This window comes from Danio aesculapii, chromosome 11, assembly GCF_903798145.1.
Source record: "Danio aesculapii chromosome 11, fDanAes4.1, whole genome shotgun sequence".
Taxonomy (NCBI): domain Eukaryota; kingdom Metazoa; phylum Chordata; class Actinopteri; order Cypriniformes; family Danionidae; genus Danio; species Danio aesculapii.
In genome coordinates this window covers 13,663,968-13,682,657 of record NC_079445.1, presented here as the reverse complement: position 1 = coordinate 13,682,657, position 18,690 = coordinate 13,663,968, and the positions used below count along the sequence as shown (strand labels likewise).

At 39.3% G+C, this 18,690-nt stretch overlaps 1 protein-coding gene across 1 annotated transcript in view; it reads left to right on the top strand.

Annotated features, from left to right (window-relative positions):
* The window catches only part of si:ch73-60h1.1 (calcium/calmodulin-dependent protein kinase type IV), a 77,703-nt gene extending 59,234 nt beyond the window's left edge, over positions 1-18,469 (top strand). Inside the window, exons 9-11 of the mRNA XM_056468123.1 lie at positions 12,693-12,819; positions 13,019-13,171; positions 13,659-18,469. Of these exons, the coding sequence (XP_056324098.1) occupies positions 12,693-12,819; positions 13,019-13,171; positions 13,659-14,048 (670 nt within the window). The 3' untranslated portion in view covers positions 14,049-18,469. The remainder of the gene's footprint in view (positions 1-12,692; positions 12,820-13,018; positions 13,172-13,658) is intronic.
* The last annotated feature ends 221 nt before the right edge of the window (positions 18,470-18,690 follow it).

Below are 18,690 nucleotides of genomic sequence, written 5' to 3'. Positions count from 1 at the left end.
GGATTAAACGCTACTTGAAAACTACGGACCGGTATCCCTGCTTCCATTCATGGCCAAGATTTTGGAGAAAGTAGTGTTCAATCAAGTCCTGGACTTTCTTACTCAAAACAACCTTATGGACAACAAGCAATCTGGCTTTAAGAAAGGCCACTCAACTGAGACTGCCCTGCTCTCGGTCGTGGAGGATCTCAGACTGGCTAAAGCAGACTCTAAATCATCTGTCCTCATGTTGATGGATTTATCAGCTGCTTTTGACACTGTAAACCACCAGATCCTGCTATCTACGCTGGAGTCACTGGGCGTCGCAGGCACTGTGTAACGGCCCTGTGGCATTCATCTTTCCTTTCTTTGTTCATTTTTACTTTTCTGCCAGTGTAAGCAGGAGCAGAGACTATAACATTAATGTGAAGAAAACATCAAAGCTAAACTGTTAATGCAGCTAAGAGTAAGGACATTTATATAAGATAAGTTTAATGTGAGGTAAACTTCATCATTTACTGTTAACCTTAAAGCATTTTAGTATCAACTTAGCTAGGTATTTAAAGACATCGAAACAGTACATAACATTACACAGCGTACGTTAGATCCAAAAAAGGATTAATAAATTTACCCCGCACAAGCTTAGGCCCCGTTTACACTGTTAGGTCTTGATGCCCAATTCTGATTTGTTGCCTATATCAGATTTTTTTTGTCTGTCCATTTACACATTCTTTTAATTGTGACCCATATCCAATTCATGTCTTTACACTTGTCGTACAATTTACGATGCATGCATAAACGCGGATTCTAGCATCTGTGCCACACTAGCTACGATGGAAGAAACTGTCTTATTTATAGCTCTGTGAAATATGCGAAGCGTAATATAAGCAGTGAATGGTTCAGTCCAGATTTACCCCCACGCACTTTACGTAATGGTATGGCCCTGAGATGTAGCCTTTGCCTGTGTGTGCACTGGTGTTGTTGGAGAGAATAAAGTTGTTCTATGTGTAGCCCGCAGTGAGTGTATTATTATCAACAAAAAGCAGAAGTTACAACACGAAATTCGCCCAACTTTAAAATGATTTTGAGGCGGAGGAGGTGGAAAAGAGCCATCATCGCAGCTTGCGCTTATGGTTTATATGCAGGTTTATATGATGTCCTCCAGAGGAATGCGTGGTTACGAGAGAGATCTCCGATCTGGTGGGAGCAAATTGTGGCGTTTGACCACTTTCCTCCATGTTTCCTCTGTTGTTGTTGTTTACCGCGTCGGAATCTCCACACACGCTCTTCCTTCTACATCATTAAACCGCGGAGAAACACCACATTGTCACAAGTTTAATGATGATCAGAACAGAACGCCTCAATAAATCCGATCTGCCTGTTTACATGACAGTCGCATTGTCACATATCCGATTTATATCTATTTCCACATATGAAGGAGACCTGAAACCGATCGCTGAATATCCAAATGCATGCATTTTTTTCTGTTTACAAGGTCATAGAATAGATCCGATCTGTGTCACATACGAGCAAAAATTGGCATTGGGTCAAATTTAACTGGCAGTGTAAACGGGGCCTTATCCTTAACTTTAACGGTACACAAGCAAGAAGTGCTAAAAGTTAACTGATTTTGTATGTCTGTTTGACAATTTGACAAGCTCTGGGCGAGTGGGCGTAACCGCCGTAAACTTGATTTTCAAGACAGTCTCGCCGCAGCGCAGCCAACCACCAGCATTTGATCCGGGCACGTTAAGGATACAGGTTTTCTAGCTCTCTGACGTTAACAAGATTATACCCTTGGGTATCGAAATTTGGTACCGAACGAAAATAATCTTTTCGATACTTTGTAGTATCGAGACGATTCGGTCGATGATTAAAAAGTATCGAACTCGATACCCAGCCCTAATTGAGCGACATCCTGTTGCATGCCATCTGGATGCCCTGATCCCAGAAACGCATGAACAGAATTGAGTAGTTGAGAAGGTAGAGGAGTGGATAAGTAGATTTTGTCAACCGGACATTCCAGCAGAGCAGGTTCCTCCTGGGTAACGAGTTCAATCTCTTTATCTAAATCCTGTTGGATAAGGTGCACGAAGACAGCTGGAGATAGCACAGATTTGGATTCCTCATTTACATGATATGGTGAATGGATATGTGACATCAGCCTTAGTGATCTTGTGACCTGGCCAATAGGAATGTTTAAAGTGGAATCTTGTGAAGAATAATGCCTATCGGGCTTGTTATGCATTAAGTCTTCTCACTTCTTTGAGGTACTGCAGGTTTTTGTGATCTGTGATTACTTCTAAAGGATGTTTTGCCCCCTCAAACCAGTGTGTCCATTACTCCAATGCTAGTTTTATGTTTATCAATTCTGTTACACACATCATAGTTCTGCTCTGCCGGGGACACTTCTTGGAGAAGGCACATGGATGGAGTTTGAGAGGGCTAGCTGTGTATAGACTACCTCCACAGTGAATGGGCTTTCAGGATCTAGATGAGTTATGGTAGGGGCTGAACAGAAGGATTTCTATTGGTAGTCCAATAGAATTTACAGGATGCACCTTTGAGGGGCAATGTCAGCTGAGTGGTGATGTGACTGAACTGATAAATAATATGATGGTAAAAGTTAGCTAATCCTAATAACTGTTGTAGTTGTTTCACAGTATTGGGTTCCAGTTCCAGACTGCTTCCATGTTTTGTTGATCCATAGCGACAACATGTGGCATCATGACGTGCCCAAGGAACTGTAGTGAGATTTGGTGGAATTCACATTTATCCCCTTTGAGGAATAATTGATTTTCACTGAGAATAATTGATTCTCACATGTTGTTTATGAGTCTGAAGATTGGGGGAATAGATGATTGTCATCAATGTGTACAATCACAAACCTGTGGAGCATATTTCTGAAGATCTCATTCATGAAATTCTGAAACACCGAGGATAATCCATAAAGCATAAAGCATTACTTGTAGTGACCAACAGGAGTCACAAATGCAGTTTTCCATTTGTCACCTTTTCAAATTGAGATTATAGGCGCTGTAGGACTCAAATGGTCCATTGCATGTTCAAAAATTGACGGAGATCTGAGTTGAAAATTAAGAAGTTTTATTTTGAATGCAAGAAGTTAGAGAATACATGTTCTGCGCAGGAGAGGTGTAATATCTATTCAGCTCTGCCCTATTAGGCTCTCCTTCATGTTTTATACTGTCTTTCACACTCTATCTAATCCCAACCCTATTGACTTATATGGTGTCGTCTTGACAGTTTGACCATTCAGCAACCAGATGTTCCTCTTTCTGGCATCTTTCTGGTATCTTCTCTTGACAGTTGGCCTTGACAGTTGACTAGGCAAATGTTTCAGAGCACGTACACACAGTTCATACATTTCAGAGCTCTCTGCACTTTACATACACCCATACCGATAACAGGATGGGCTGTTCTCAGCAACCTTCTCTATTCTGTGCACATAATATGGCAGTTAACCCTTTAAAGCAAAAGCCTTCATGTCTATATTTATAAGAAAATGTTAACAAAGCCTAACAATAAAAAATGCTATCCTTCAATCCCTCTCTTGGCCTCTAAAAGAGGCCACACCACTTTAATAAACACTTAAAAATCTCAGAATTCCTGGTCCAATATGTCCAGATGAGCTTGGGTCGAAAACCTCTGTGAGGAAAGACACCCAAGCGCCCCCCTAGTTGGCTTATAGGCAGCCACCACATGTTCACCTGACACATCATATCAGACCATTTAAGAAAAATAAAAGCAATAAACACAATCATAACAGTCAAACAATGATGGTCCCTAAAATTTCCCTATAAACCAGTGTGCTCAGGCTGGAATGGGCCAAAAACACCTGTGGGGAAAGTCATCCAGTCGGTCCCCTAATTGACGTTTGGGCAACCGCAACATGTCAGCTGAGTCAATCACACTGATATTATCTAGACTACAAACATTTCAATATTCTAAATTTAAATCTTAACATATTTTCAAACAGCAAATTTCTCAAACATCAATATCTAAAAAACACATAACTTGTGATGAATCAGCATCTGCAAAGAAGCACAGTTATTGGGAAAAACAACATTTATAAGTCATATTCCTCCTTCTCTTCCTCCTCATCATTATTTCCAGAAGATACCAGCAGAGGCATTGTGTAAGGGGGTGGAGCTCCATCTTTCTTTTCAATTGCTGCTATAATCACCCTGTTACACAATGTTCTGATACACGGGATGCAACAGCATCCACAGGTCACTATTATGGCCACAAATGTAGCTATAGAGTTCAAAATTGATGTAAACATGGTTTTATATTTTCCAAACACACCGGTCAGCCAATCATCAAATGGGTTATTTACACCAGAGTGTTCTGCCATTGTTTTAGAAAGGGTTTTTAACCCCTCTAAAACCCTCATTATTGATCCGTCTGGGGCGGTATTATTGGGAATGAACGAGCAGCAAAAATCTTCAAAGAAAAGTTCCCCCCTTTTCCGCCAGTAACATATCTAATGCTATTCTGTTTTGTATTGCCATTAATGAGGTTGGAGCCAACTGTTCTGATAATCCTTCTACGGCATCTCTTGTTAAATTTGCCAATCTCATCACATTATAGTGCACATAATTTATTCTATCCACATTTTTACTTGGGGTGACAGGGAATAGGGCTGAAATTATTGGGATATTCTCGAACCTGGCAGCAATTTGGTCTACTAGTTTGTATTCATCAGGGACTCCTCTCAGGACCCCTATTGAATCTATATAGGTTGGGGAATTTGTGGTTAAGTCAAAAGTTGCATCCCTTTTCTTCTCCCAGCTGTACTTTCACCCCTTCCTTCTTGTCTCTTGCCAATCAGTGTTACTGGTGCTGCCAACCTAACCATTGCACATATACCTTCCGTAGTTTTCCCTTTTATTCTTACAAACAATCTTTTTCCTCCACAGTAATAATATAGTCCTCCCCGTGCCCAAGGTTCTATTATATCCCCTGCATTGTTGATAATCTGTTTGCACCACAAAAGGTTAATATGCCCTACCCTGAATAGCACTCTTCCGGTGGGAGGAAAATTAAAATTAAATTAAATTAAATTAAAATTTCCTGGGTTTGCAGAAAACGGGCCTGTTTTTGTCTGGTTATTTATTGGTGGAAATATTTCTGCTAGAGTGTCACATCCTTTTGGTCTATACTGCCTAGTCAAATTTATCATACACCCATATCCTACTGGGTCATTTGTTATCAATGGGGCTGGTTCTATTCTAAGGGTTGGTCTAGCTTTTGCACATGCAACACAGTCTGTCATTCCTGTTTGTTTAGCGGTGGAAATCATCCATTCTAACCACAAATTAGTTTCCTCGTATCCCGTGGCTTTCTTTAGTGTATCCTCAGGGGTTAATTTGGTATAATCCATTTGTATTACAACCCTTCGACCTCTAATTTCTCTACTATGATCTCTGATTGGGGGTCCTATAGTCGTTGTCTTGTTTCTATCTATGACATTGACCCTGTCTAAAAGCTCAACTTGATTCCCAGGGGGTCAGTTCCTGATATCTCGACTCCTAGTAGTATATAGAGAAACTTAGGCGGATTGTCTTTCGCAGCATAATTGGTCTCATCTAGGGGGTATCCTGTCCACTCCCCTATGGACATAGTAATAGGGTTCTGGGTAGGACTATAATCCCTCTGTATTTTCAGTTTTCTCCACTCGTTTTTAAAATTCCCTAACCATGTTGGGTTTGGCGTCCATTTCCCTGTGTACCCCACTACTTGATCCCACCCTCTACACCACTTATTATCTGCCTTAACCCTCGTGTTACACCATGCATTCATAGTCTGATCTAAACAAACATATACGTCATATCCTCGCTACGAACTATTGTGTCCCCCACAGTCAATTACCTGACATAGATCAAATGTGTAAGATGTCGTCTCTCCCTTTACATATTCTATGGACAGCCCTCCATAATACTTGGAACACCTGTTTTCTTCCCCTAGGGATCTTTTTACTCTGGTTGGTTTTACAGCTAAGGTTTCATTCCTGTTCTGACTTTTTTCTACTCCCAGAATTGTCCCCACTATTATCAGTGCTACTATCCCTATTGCCCCCAGTAGCTTCCAGTTTTCCCACAACTTGACCCTCAAGTTTTATTGATGCTGGTTTTCCTTATCATTCAATTCTGATCCTCCCTTTATCTTATTTTTCACAGCGTTATTGTGTTAACAGCAAGTAATATATAATCAATATCAAAGCTACAATAAGAAATAGCAAGCACAGTAAACTTATTCTAACGTATAAACTGAAATGGTTATATTCTGGCCTTTAAATGTCTTTTCAATAATGTGGAGAACTCCACATAGAATTCCAACTTGTCCAAACCACACCCCAGCCGGGGAATTGACAATCTGGTGATGTGTAATTTGTCACACCACGTTCTCATGCAGATTAGACTGCTCTCAAAGTCCTCATATGTGGGTAGGTCTCTAGCAAGTGTTTTTGTGATCAGGTGGAAAACTATTCTGTCTGCCTCGTGAGTTATAGCACAGTCACCTTTCGTTTTTCTCTGGGCCTTTACTTTGTCAACCCCATATCTTTCTCTGAATTTTTTCGCTATGCCCGCTCCAAATCCACAGTCTGCACTGACACAATGGGCTACAGCTTCTCATTTAGGGGCTGTGAATAAATCCCCAGTTTTGTGGACCACCTGCAAAATTTGTAGGTTACTTTGTGATGGATGAAAATTTTTCCCGTGTGTATGTGTTTGTGTGTCACCTCCTTTTGTGGTACCCTCACTCCATCCTGCACCTACTTTGGTATCCTCCCTCTCTTGGACCTGCGAAGCAAGGTCCACTCTGGTGTCGTCCAATGATCTGGACGGTGGGTCCGCCGGACAGCACTGGCTCAGATGGTACCAAGTGTCACCTTTTCCTGCAAGACAAACACAGTGAGAGGTGCGTGCAAGTACCTTAATTGAAGCAGACCAGCGAGGCTCTTTCCATTTACGCCTGTAGATTCTCAATCTCACCCAGTCCCAAGTTCGGTCAGGTAGGGGTGCTGGATATTCGTGTCCCCTAAAATCAGTTGGTAACATTTTGTCAAAAGATTCAATCAGAGCAGTCAATTTGTCATAGTCAATAAATTTTGTGTGATAACGGTTGTACTGGTTCCAATTGTAGTGGGGTCAGTGGGCCAGGAAATTGGCGACCAATCCACAGTTCAAAGGGCGTGTATCCTGTTGCCCTACTCACAGAGCTCCTTACTGACATCAAAGCCAGTGGAAGAGCAGCCAACCATGTCAATTTAGTCTGTGCACAGATTTTAGCCAATTTGTTTTTCAATGTTAGATTCAACCGCTCAACCTTACCTTGTGACTGTGGGTGATAGACTGCCCCGAAATGGTGTACTAAACCCAATGCCTTTTCCACATCAGCCAGATGTTCATTTTTAAAGTATGAGCCGTTGTCAGATCTGATCCGGCTCAGAAAACCATGACGTGGGATGTAATGGTTTATCAGACATTTAATGACAGCAGTGCTGTCTTCCTTGGCCACCGGGAAGGCCTCTGGCCATCCAGTATATGCATCAATCATAACAAGCAAGTATCGTTTACCATTTACCCTATCAATCATGTCAGTGAAATCAATTATAACTTCATCCCCAGGGCCATTTGCCAATGGGAACGATCCCTGAGATAGTTTCATAGTTGGTTTGACATTGTGCATCTGACAGATGTCACATGTCGTTATGTACCCAGAAATTAGGTGTGGCATAAAAGGATGCCACCATGATTGCAATGCTCGCGACATTTGCTTATCACTACAGTGTGCATGTGTGTGGGCTTCTTTCAACACACTTGGGACTAGTGACGCTGGGAGCAAAGCTCTACCATCAGGTGCTGTCCAAAGGCCATCATTGTGTCTGATTGCCCCTTTATTTTTCCACACAGAATTTCTTCAGGAGCAGCCATGTCTTGCTGCTCAGATAAGAATTCTCTTGAGAATTCTGGTAGGAGGGATGTCACGTCTGGCTCAGAAGTCACCACAAACTGACCCTGTAGGTAGCCTGAGGCACGTTTTGCCGCCAAGTCTGCTGCTTCATTCCCTTTTGATATTAGGTCAGTTCCTTGAGAATGACCAGTGCACTTAATAATAGCCACTTTGTTTGGCAACAATATGGCTTCAGAGAGCTCTCTTGCTTCTTTCTCATGAGTAATAGGCCGGCCAGAAGAAGTTGTGAATCCACATCTGATCCACACAGGCAGCTCCACGTGGGCTGTGGACACTGCATATGCAGAATCAGAGTAGTTGACAGCCTGTCCTTTTGAGTGTCTCAATGCATTATTTAGGGCCAATAGTTCTGCTTTTTGTGCAGATTGTTTGCCAATTAGGGGTTCAGCTTTTATGGTGACTAATTGATCATTCTGTAATTAAACCATAGCAAAACCTTCTTTAATGTTCCATCACCTACGTAAACAGTGTGATTGGGTTGTCTGCTTCAGGAAGTGAGGAGGCCATCAGGCCCTCTCTAGCAACTGCCAATCTGTTGCTGTGGCGTCTGTTTTTAGCTAACTTCCTTTCCTCAAGCTATAGTTTAAAAATTCTCTTTTTTTTTCTTTAACAACTCACTTCCTTCTCTGTCCGCTCTCTCTACTGCTTTGTCTACATACCTTTTCCATCATCACTGCCTGGTACCTCATGAGACTTTTCCATGGTCTGGGTCACACCAGCAGGAGCTCCTTGCAACACTGCTGCTCTGAAAATTCTATTAGTAACAGGGTTAGACATTTGGTTTTCATCACATGCTTCTTCCCATTCTTGACAGCATCTATTTATGTGTGCTGCTCCATTTTCACCATCCCTATGTTCACTCTAATACACTTTGTTGTCTTTCGTCTTCTTTACACTGTCCTTCTGTCTCTTCCTCATCTGTCCCACTTCCTCTGTCGCTCTCTTCATCTACTTCACTTTGTCCCTTACCATGTTTGTCCAAATCACTATTTCTCTTTTTTTCTTTCTTTTCATTGGCTTGCTAACAGCCCTACTTCCTCTTTTCTGTGTCTAAAAACTATCTAATCCCAACCCTATTGACTTATATGGTGTCGTCTTGACAGTTTGACCATTCAGCAACCAGATGTTCCTCTTTCTGGTATCTTTCTGGTATCTTCTCTTGACAGTTGGCCTTGACAGTTGACTAGGCAAATGTTTCAGAGCACGTACACACAGTTCATACATTTCAGAGCTCTCTGCACTTTACATACACCCATACCGATAACAGGATGGGCTGTTCTCAGCAACCTTCTCTATTCTGTGCACATAATATGGCAGTTAACCCTTTAAAGCAAAAGCCTTCATGTCTATATTTATTAGAAAATGTTAACAAAGCCTAACAATAAAAATGCTATCTTTCAGCGCTCCATAGATCAAGTTTGGAATATTTTTTGCATCTCTTAACTCCTCTAGTACTGACGGGACCAATAGCAAGGGATAGGCAAACTTAACAGTTTGTGAGTTGAGATGTCTGTAATAAATATATATATATATATATATATATATATATATATATATATATATATATATATATATCTGCAAGTTTAGCCACAATCGATAAACTGACAGTAGTGCCATCTTGTTCCATCCACTATAGTTCGCTATAGTATACAACTGAAGATTGTACCAGTAAGTGGACTGATCAGCTTGCTGTAGTCGACAGAGCTCCTCCTGGACAGACAACAAGGAAGTATACACTACCAGTCAAAAGTTGGGGTCAGTACAATTACTATAGTTATCATTTAATTTTAAACGACATATAATAAGTAATAAGTGAATATTTAATAAATAAGAATTTAACAATGTAACTTTTTTTACATTTAATAAATGCAGAACAAAATAATTTTCTTTAAAAAGAACATGAAAAAAAACCCACAACCCCAATCTTTTGAGCGGTAGTGTATGTACCAAACACAGATCAAAAATAAGTGACAAAGCGATCCAGAGACTGCAAATGTGGATTAGTGGGACTCCACACAGATTGTGCTTACTGTCAAACTTGCCCAGTCACTAAGGAAACACTAAAAGCAATCTTTACTCTTTCTATAAAAAATCGTTAAGGGGCATTTCGAAATACAGTGAACATTGTTATCCATTGCATTCTGACACTTCACCAGAAAATGGAGCTGGTTTGACCAACATGCGAGGCAGACATGGATGATGTGACCGCTGGGTTATACAATGCAGATTGTAACAGACGAGTGAGTTATTGCGGAGTGTGCCTTATGCCTTCTTTAGAGCTTTGAAGTGATGCTCCTGGCTTATTAATCACCTCCTTGTGGCCGGCTGTGGTACAGGTCATAAACCCCACCTCTTCGATGTTAATGAATGAGACTTAAGTCCAAAAAAAAAACAAAAAAATTACACTTGCAGTAAAGTTTCCTGAAAGATCATTTTGGTTATTTAAGCCACTTATTATCACACTGATATAGGTTCATATGTTTGCTTTTGCCAGTAATTTAATGCTATAAAAATGGGATGTGTATATGATTGACAGTTGTGATTGACAGCTTCTCTAAGCAGATGGTTGGAGTTCGGGAGGAGATTGAAGTATCAACACGCGATTTCTGTGTCATTTTGCCACATCAAAAAGAGTGGTTCAGTAGTAAACTATACTTTTTGACCTACAGGATCTGATGGATCACAATTTACTTGTTAAAGTGTGGGCTTTTGTTGACACACCTACGTTAGCCATGAGGGGGAAAAAAACAGGTGATTGTTATCTAGCATAGTGCAGAGACGGGATCTGTAAATATCAATACTGTCCAAATATTTTGTTACTTGGGGTTGTATAAAAGCTACACCACTGAATAACTTTTGTATCGTAAACTATTTCTTTGAGTGCATTTGAAGAAATCATGAAACAAGTACAATTATGGCATATAGAGAGCATAAAATAAATGCATTTCTACTGTTTAACAATAAAACAAACAACTCTACTTTGGATTAAATAGTAACAGCCGGGGCGACACGTTGGCTTAGTGATTAGCACTGTTGCCTCACAGCAAGAAGGTTGCTGGTTCGAGTCCCAGCTGGGTCAGTTGGAATTTTTCCCCCACAGTCCAAACATATGCGATATAGATGAATTGAATAAACTAAATTGGCCGTATGTGTGTGACTGAGTGTGTATGGATGTTTCCCAGTACTGGGTTGCATCTGTTATGTAAAACCTATGCTGGATAAGTTGGCTGTTCATTCAGCTGTGGTGACCAATGATGAATAAACGGACTAAGCTGAAGGAAAATGAATAAAAGAATGAATGAATATAGCCTTGGTGATCAGAAGAGACTTACAACTCTTAAACCTTTAAATGCTAGTGCATATGTTTATATATATATATATATATATATATATATATATATATATATATATATATATATATATATATATATATATATATATATATATATATATATATATATACTAAAGGTGATTTTGTTGTGCTGGTTGAATGTCTCTTCACATTCCAATAGTAATGATTAATGTAAATTATCTAAATATTTATATATGTATATAATTTTTTTTTCTTTTGAGTAAGGAATGAGACTAAAACATGTTTGGCCAGTTAAAAATTTTGGACTGAAAATAGATAGCCAAATCTGTTTATCAACAAATGTAAATTTGTATATATGTGCACCCTGTTCAAGCAGATAGATACATAATTTGCACGTTGTGGTAACCTGCTGCTGCTGACAGAGAGAGTGACTGGCAGGCAAATCTGAATCAGTATCGGTTGCTGTTGCATGCTGGAGGGATGCAGTTCAAAACTGCGGTCTGAAGGATGACACTATATATGCAGTATTTATTTTAACAAGCAAAATGTTTTTTTATGAATGGGCTATATGCACGGAAGTGTTTATCAGCCACTGAAAAACTTCCAGCGAAAGATTTATGTCATCATTTTAAATTTCATAAGGTGCTGTCTTTACAGCATCAGTAATGTCATTGAATCAAAATATAACCAAAAACATAAATAGACCCAAGCATTCACTTAATTGTTCAAGTGTAAAAAGACGAAAGGCTGTTTAAACACAAATGCTATGAGATGCAGCGAGCACAGTCAAAATGAAAGTTAAAGTGTTAGTCATTGTCTTGGTAACATTAGTGTAATGAATAAAAGCGATATAGAAGATTGGATACATCTTTTTTTTTTAGCACTTCTTTTTCTGTGGTTTATTTACTTAAATAACAAAACATAAATAAGTAATTAACACTCTTCCGCCTAGCCAGCTTTGGGGAAACTTGCAGTAATTAGTAAAATTCCTGTACCCTGCAACCTGTCAACAACTATGCCATCAGCAGCAGCAAGAAATCCTTGCATGCATGAAATATTGCAAATTATGACAAGTTTTGATTGCTTCACAAATAGTTTTTAAAAAAAAGATTAGGAATTGCAATATTAATATATAGTACTATTTTTTTAACTGGTGAATGACATGATTATAAGTTGTGTATGGTCATTAATTTGGTGCAGGTTCATTACTTCAGAAGGCGTGGCTTCGGATAGCAGGGAGGGATGTGCGTTCTCAAAGTTCTAATGTTAATTTATCATTTTCCCAGATCACCTACTACACCTGTAACTTTTTATGTTATAAAATAATATAAATGTTATGTAAAATCTATGTTATATGTGTTTCCAGTATTAATCTGTGCTGTCTGTCTGTCTTCATCCTCAGGCTGTGTGGGTTTGAACCGTTTTTTGATCAACGGGGGGACCAATATATGTACAGCCGCATTCTTAACTGTGATTATGAGTTTGTCTCCCCCTGGTGGGATGAAGTCTCTCTCAATGCAAAGGACCTGGTAAGTAGCTTAAACTATTGCCCTGATTGCATTTCTTTTGATGTTCATGCACGGCAGATAGATTTTTAGATGAACATCAAAACTATAAAAACTCAAATGCTAACTTAATTTTTCAGTCAGAGCGTTCATATCTGAGCTTTCTCTCTTTTTGTTTATTCACCATTAGCTGTTGGTTGGTTTTTATCCCCTTTGATTATAGGTTAATAAGCTCATAGTCTTAGATCCTCATAAACGTCTCACAGTGAAGCAAGCTCTTGAGCACCCATGGGTTCTTGGAAAAGCAGCACGATTCTCCCACATGGACACAACACAAAGGAAACTACAGGAATTTAATGCTAGGCGCAAATTAAAGGTCAGCCACCAACCCCTTTCTATGTTTTGGCAATGTCAAATAAAGTAATTCATTAAACTAATTATATTGTTAAATCTAAAGTCAAAATATATTTTTGTTTGAAATTAGTAATTTATTTATATTCTAATAATAATAATAAAAATTAAATTGTAATAACAAATTATTGTATTTTACCCAAAAAAGTTGCTTTTGTTTTTCCCTTAGGTTTTTGTCTTCATAATATCAAGACAATTTTATGATACTAAATTTTTAGACTTAAAGGCACCATATGTCATTTTTGCCTCAAATTGTCTTCAACATCTCCTCAAAAATGACAAAATTTATAAAGCTGATAACCATGCAGTTCCTTCAACTGATAGTGAATTCTATTTTTAATGCATCAATCAGTAAATATATTAAATGGATAATATAACTTTGTACAATCAGCACCACTTTATACATTAATATATAAAAAATATACATTTATTATGGATTATTCTGTGTACAGGCTGCTATGAAAGCTGTGGTTGCCACAAGCCGCATGCACGAGGGTTCACGACGACGGACTGATAGCTGCGAGATGCCTAACACAGATAAGACCTCATGCCAGAGCAGCATACAGAAAGAAAACACCACAAATTCTCAAAGAGAGCCCATTTCCATCAAAGAGGGATCTGGGCAAGTTGCAGATGGGGCCCTGGGGCCCTCGAGTCCTACCCCTCAATCAACTCCTAAATCTAAACCATTTACCCAGTCTGGGCCAATGCCTACCCGTCCACCCCTGATAGCAGAAGGACACAGGCAGACCTCTGCCATACCGAAAGCTCCGGTGGTACGGCCGAGGGAACCCAAAAAGAGCTTCTCAGTTGATCCCGGAGGCAAACATGAGGTTTCATGAGTTCATGAAGTTTCAACACCACACCACTCTGTCCTAATATCTTCAGTAATGTTTTCTCCATGAGTGTGAAGGTAGGTAGCAATACAGCAGAATGATCTAAGGAAAATGAAAGACAATTTATTCTGCTTCTTCCATTTTTGCCATGTGATATTTTGATACTGGATTGGTGTAATATGTTTTTTTTAAGCTTGTGAAGGGATTTAGCTTTAATTACAACTTTAGGTTAGCAGCAACATACATAATTGTTATTTTCTTAGCACAAGTATTGTTGGGATCATGTATCGGTAATCTTGTGGTAGTATATTTGTTTAGGAATTATTACTCAAATACCCTATAATTTCTACTTCAGGGTGTATTCACACTATAGGCACAGTTGCCTTGAACCGATTGCCACCCCCCTTCCCTCTTCTCTAACGGCCCACATTCACACTGCATTTTTGTACTGCTATTGCTTAACTTATAATGTATTATTTTGAGTGATTTGGAATGTAGTGACAGCCAAATCTTTTGCTGAACAGATCCAGGGCTTTTGACACTCCTACATTTTCATAAAAGTCATTTTGCTGCATGTATTAGGAGGTTTGCTGAAGGTGACTGATGGAAAAACACAAGGGGTATGCATCTTTGGTAAATTATGACAGTTTCCATTCATTAAAAAGTAAGAATGAGTAATAAATCCATACGAAACAGTTGCTTAAAAGTGATGTCAAATTTTCAGTTTTGCGCTCGGGTGCTCTTTGCACTTACACTACAAGCGCACTGTGACCCAGTCCAACCAAACCACTCTCTGGGCCACCTCTTCCAACCGGGCCAAGGACAGCCAACCGATCCATGCCCAGGCATGACACAGAGCACTAAGGGCATACTTACACTATGTACAGTTACCTTGATCCGTGCCGAAGCATGATTGTCCCCCCTCACATCTCTCTCGACAGCCTGCACTCACATTGCATCTGAGCCAGAGTACGCTTGCGTCATCGATGATGCACTGTTCAGTTTAACATAAGAGAAGCGTTCTCTCTCAGCACAGTGGAGATTTCTTTTGTTATACCATTTTAGTAATTTGATATGCAATGACACACAGTCAAATATTTCGCCAAACAGATCAGCCACTTTTGACGTTTATAAATTGTCATAAAAGTCTGCACGTATTAGGAGATCTGCTGAAGGTGCAGCTGACGTGCAGTGAGGGGTTTGCGACTTTGCGTCTTTAATAAGCTACAGCAGTTCACGTTCATTGAACAGTAAAAATGATTAATTAATCCATGTCTTGTCTTCAGTTTCAGCTCAGGCGCGTTTTGCACTCACACTACAAGCTTACCACGCCAAAGCCCAAGTGAACCGCGCTATGGCACACTTCTTCCTACCGGGCCAGGGCCGGCCAACTGAACCGCGCCTGGGCCCGATTTAGAGCACTAACACTTCTCAAACGAACCGGGAAATGCACCTGGGCACGGTTCGGATAGCATAGTCTGAGTGTGCCCTAACTAGAGATGCGCGGTTGGCGGTTACAGCCGCGGACTCCGCGGATAAACCGCGCATCGGGCGGATGACGTGACAAAAAATAATATTTTTATTAAATTCGGGCGGGTGGCAGGCGGTTGTACCAATCAAATAAAAAAATATGTATAAATTGTTAAATATGATCTGACTATACCTACATCCAAAAAACCGAGCACACTTTGAACTAGTCAAATTTTCATCAGGTAGAAATATGTCTAGTCGAGTCTATGAGCAATAAGTGCTGTGAGCTAGTGCTCCTTAAGTGCAGCAGGGCGCGTTATAGAGGCCAGGCGCTCTCGTCTGAATCCTGGCACTGTAGATGCTATTTTATTCCTGCATAGTGCCAAGAAAATTCAAACTAGACCTAAGGTCAGGCATATTAAACCAATTAGCCTATGTTATCTAGACTACACATAGCCCATGTTCAATATAAACTTTTGAGTTCGGTCGCTGATAATTTTACATTCATATTGGTTTAGCCTGTTCTATTCTAGACATGTTGTGTATTAGTTATTTGGCCTCGCTTTTACGTTCTGAGGCTTAAGGTTATTTTGCCAGAATTTCTTTGTCGCAAGCGTAGTATTTCATTATGCTTCAAGTTTGTGGGGATGATCCTAAATCCATGGGTTATTGGGGCATATATAGACTTGTCATACAGGCAATTTAGCTTGGTCAGACTTCATGTTTGCTCAAAGAGGGATGGCATTTTTTTTTTTTTTGCTAATTTAATTTCTAATTGTGGGGGTGACTGAGCCTATAAGGCTTAGCTACGATATGACGTATTTATTTTTATTTTTCAACTGTTTGCCAAAGCATGCGACTATAGCCTATGCCTACATTAAGATATTTATTTTAATTATTTTTAATGCCTGTTGTTTCTTTTGGCATATAAAATAGGCATTGTCTGATAGAGATATCAATAGAGGTTCATCTGTGTCGCAGAATTGGTGTTGTTTCCGATTTCTACAAGCTCAATAACATCCACAGCAAAAAATAAATAAAAAATAAATAAATAAAAAAATAGTCGAAAAACTGTGCCCATTAATTAGATGTGCAAGGCAAGCAGATAAGTTTTTGGGGTTGCTATGGACAACTACAAATGTGAACATTATTAGGCTATAATGTAAATGACTTATTATTCTATCTATTTGCTAAAAAATAAAGTGAAATAGGCATTTAGTAGTAGGCTAAATAGCAGCATGTTGAAATGTGTCAAAATGCGTTTTCTATTAAGCTACAATAAAAAAAAAGTACAGTACAGTGCGTTTAATTTAGACAATTTATTTATTTTTGTCCCTGTGCGCCGATTGGAGACGGAGTTCACTGCTGATATTCGTGTTGGATATTCTGAGAGCTTTATTGACCTTATTCTTCAGTGCGGAAGTGCGTGCGTTTTTGTGATTGTTTTAGAACTTCCGATTTATTTGCTTATGGGACAAATGACTAGGAATAATAAACGGCAAAAAACGGTCAAACTACTTACTCTACAAACAAGTGTTTGCATTACTATACAGACAAAGTAGAATAATATAATAAGAAAATATCAGTTTGCAACATTGAGCAGCAAAACGAGCTGTTTTTAACGTTCAAAATGAATGGAAGTGAATGAGACCGGAAGTTTCGAGCCAAAATGATTCAAATGGCTGCGCCCACTGGTACGCGGAGAATAAGGTGAATAGGGTGCTTCTCATTTCTTATTTGTGCATCCTCGTTTCCTTTCCTTGCTTTCTTTCCTCGTGTCTTAGCTCCACCCCTCCGGGATGCGAGGGAAGGACGCAAGGAAAAGACTCGAGGACCGAGGAATCGAATTAAGTGAAAAGACACGTCCTCGTATCGTTTAGCGTCACTTCAAAGCATCGTCAATTAATGCTGGATTTGGCTTGCACGTTTGGATTAACTACATGTCTACGTTAAAGTCATTCTCTATTCTCTAATAATCAATAAAGAAACATTCATTTAATAATAAAAAGGAATAAGCCATTCAAATAAAGAGCCCAATCAGCAGATGGCGGGCCGGTGTGGTTTTAAAAATTGGTCAAAAATATTGGTGCGGATGGATGGCGGACGGATGATGAGTTTTGTGATGCGGTTGCGGATGAAATAAAAGCCCATCCGCGCATCTCTAGCCCTAACACTTGTCAAACAAACTGGGATATGGGGATCAAAAATGCCTGGAAAAAGTTTGGATAGCCTACTCTTAGATAACAGAAGGATATGAAGTAACGTCACAATCAAGTTTTATGTTTTCCCTGGCTTATTGTAGGCAGTTCATCATCTATCAAATCAAACTAATCTAATTAATGGTTACCACGCTGATGTCACATTTAGTCACCTCCTTTTCTGTAATCATCATAATCCACTCCAACTTCTGGGGAAGTTTTACAGACTGCCACATCTAAACTAACCATATACTTTAAGAAATAACTGTTTGAGGTGGATTTTACACAACTAGCATCCTTCAGCCACACTGTCTACCTCCTCTACTGTACAGGGGCTTCCAACTTCTCAAACAGAATATTCTGTAAAAATCTTGTATGGAAGGAAGAATGGAACCATATTTTTAAGTTTCGTTGTTAAGGGCTGTTTTTGTGAACCATATGTAGGCTAAATTTTACTGTTTCTATTAACATGTAACAATCTTACAAAATGTCACAGTATCATGCTGTTGCTTCTGTTTTTACTTTATTTTGATCTTTGCAAATAATGCTTTTAAAAGCATGCTGACATAAACAGTAGCCTGTTTAGACGTCACTGAAATGTGATAATTCTGTATGAATAGCCTAATAGCCTACTAATACTTGGCAATTAAGTGTATTCACTTAATTCTTTGTTCAATTGCAAGCCCATGTGGATACTGTTTAGGTTTAAGCAGTACTGTCCATGTTTGCAAGATTAATAAAGTCTGCTTTTAGATGCTGTCTACTTTTTTCAAAGTGAATTTATGTTTTGGTCGCTCATATGCAGACTTGTAAGTTATTGTCATGTTACTGTAATGGTAAGTGCCACTGGAGACAGATTTTTCTTCAAACCAAAAAGGCACCTTTATTGAACAATAGACAGTATATGATGAGCAGATATGACTGGAGACAGGCAGATGAGATTCCAATGATGATAAATACAGGTAATTAATATGAATGTC